Source organism: Anoplopoma fimbria, unplaced genomic scaffold (genome assembly GCF_027596085.1).
Source record: "Anoplopoma fimbria isolate UVic2021 breed Golden Eagle Sablefish unplaced genomic scaffold, Afim_UVic_2022 Un_contig_1518_pilon_pilon, whole genome shotgun sequence".
NCBI lineage: Eukaryota > Metazoa > Chordata > Actinopteri > Perciformes > Anoplopomatidae > Anoplopoma > Anoplopoma fimbria.
Window position 1 is genome coordinate 1 of NW_026550394.1, and position 719 is coordinate 719.

The window sequence follows — 719 nt, forward strand, 5'->3', positions numbered from 1 at the left end:
AGGGTTATGGTGAGAGGGCCCGGGATATGAGCCCAGGTCTTTGGTGTCAGGGGACTCCATGAGCTCCTCATCGGGATCGTACTCTATCTTGGGGTTCACTAACTCAGGGGTCAAAGTAGATGATGAAGAGGAGGAGAGGTTAGTCTGATCCATGTGTCCCTTCTGTCCTTCACTCCCAGATGCAAATTCCTCCCTGGAATGGTAGTCGCTGTCCATGTCTCTGCTCGTGCCTGGAGATTTGTTGACAGGGATGGATAAAGGGGTTCTGGCCAAGGTCACAGACTCCGGACCTAAACCCGACCCTCTATCGGCCTCTGCGTTCTGTGAATGAGGCTCCGCAGCCTTTGCACCACAGGAGACTGTCACAGCAGGAGTGCCGCTGTCTGCAGGACCCATCCCTCTGTCCTTCTCTGTGTTCCTCTCCTTGTCCTTGTTGCATATTTCCAAAGATGAGCGGATGTATCCCTTACAGAAGTTCACCAGATCGGTCATCTGCAGGTAGCTGCCCGCCGACATCACCTCGATGACATTGCTTCTGTTCAGGGCCAAGCGGCCAGAGTAGAGGAAGTCTAGGATAATGGAGAAGGCATCGGCTGTCACAATGTCCAGCGATGCGGTGCTGTAGCGCTGTCCACTATCCTGAAAGGAGATCACGCATTTATTAGCAGCTACACTGGATGCCCTCCTTTGAGATCAGCTGTGAATGGCCAGCAAGAATA

The 719-nt window shown here is 53.1% G+C and overlaps 1 protein-coding gene across 1 annotated transcript; it reads right to left on the reverse strand.

Moving 5' to 3' along the window:
* Positions 1-12: 12 nt before the first annotated feature.
* On the reverse strand, positions 13-639 carry LOC129115068 (zinc finger and BTB domain-containing protein 8B-like; the record flags this gene model as incomplete). The annotated part of the gene is made up of 1 exon (XM_054626826.1): positions 13-639. A coding segment is annotated over one exon (627 nt), but the record flags the coding sequence as incomplete, so codon positions are not given.
* Positions 640-719: the final 80 nt, after the last annotated feature.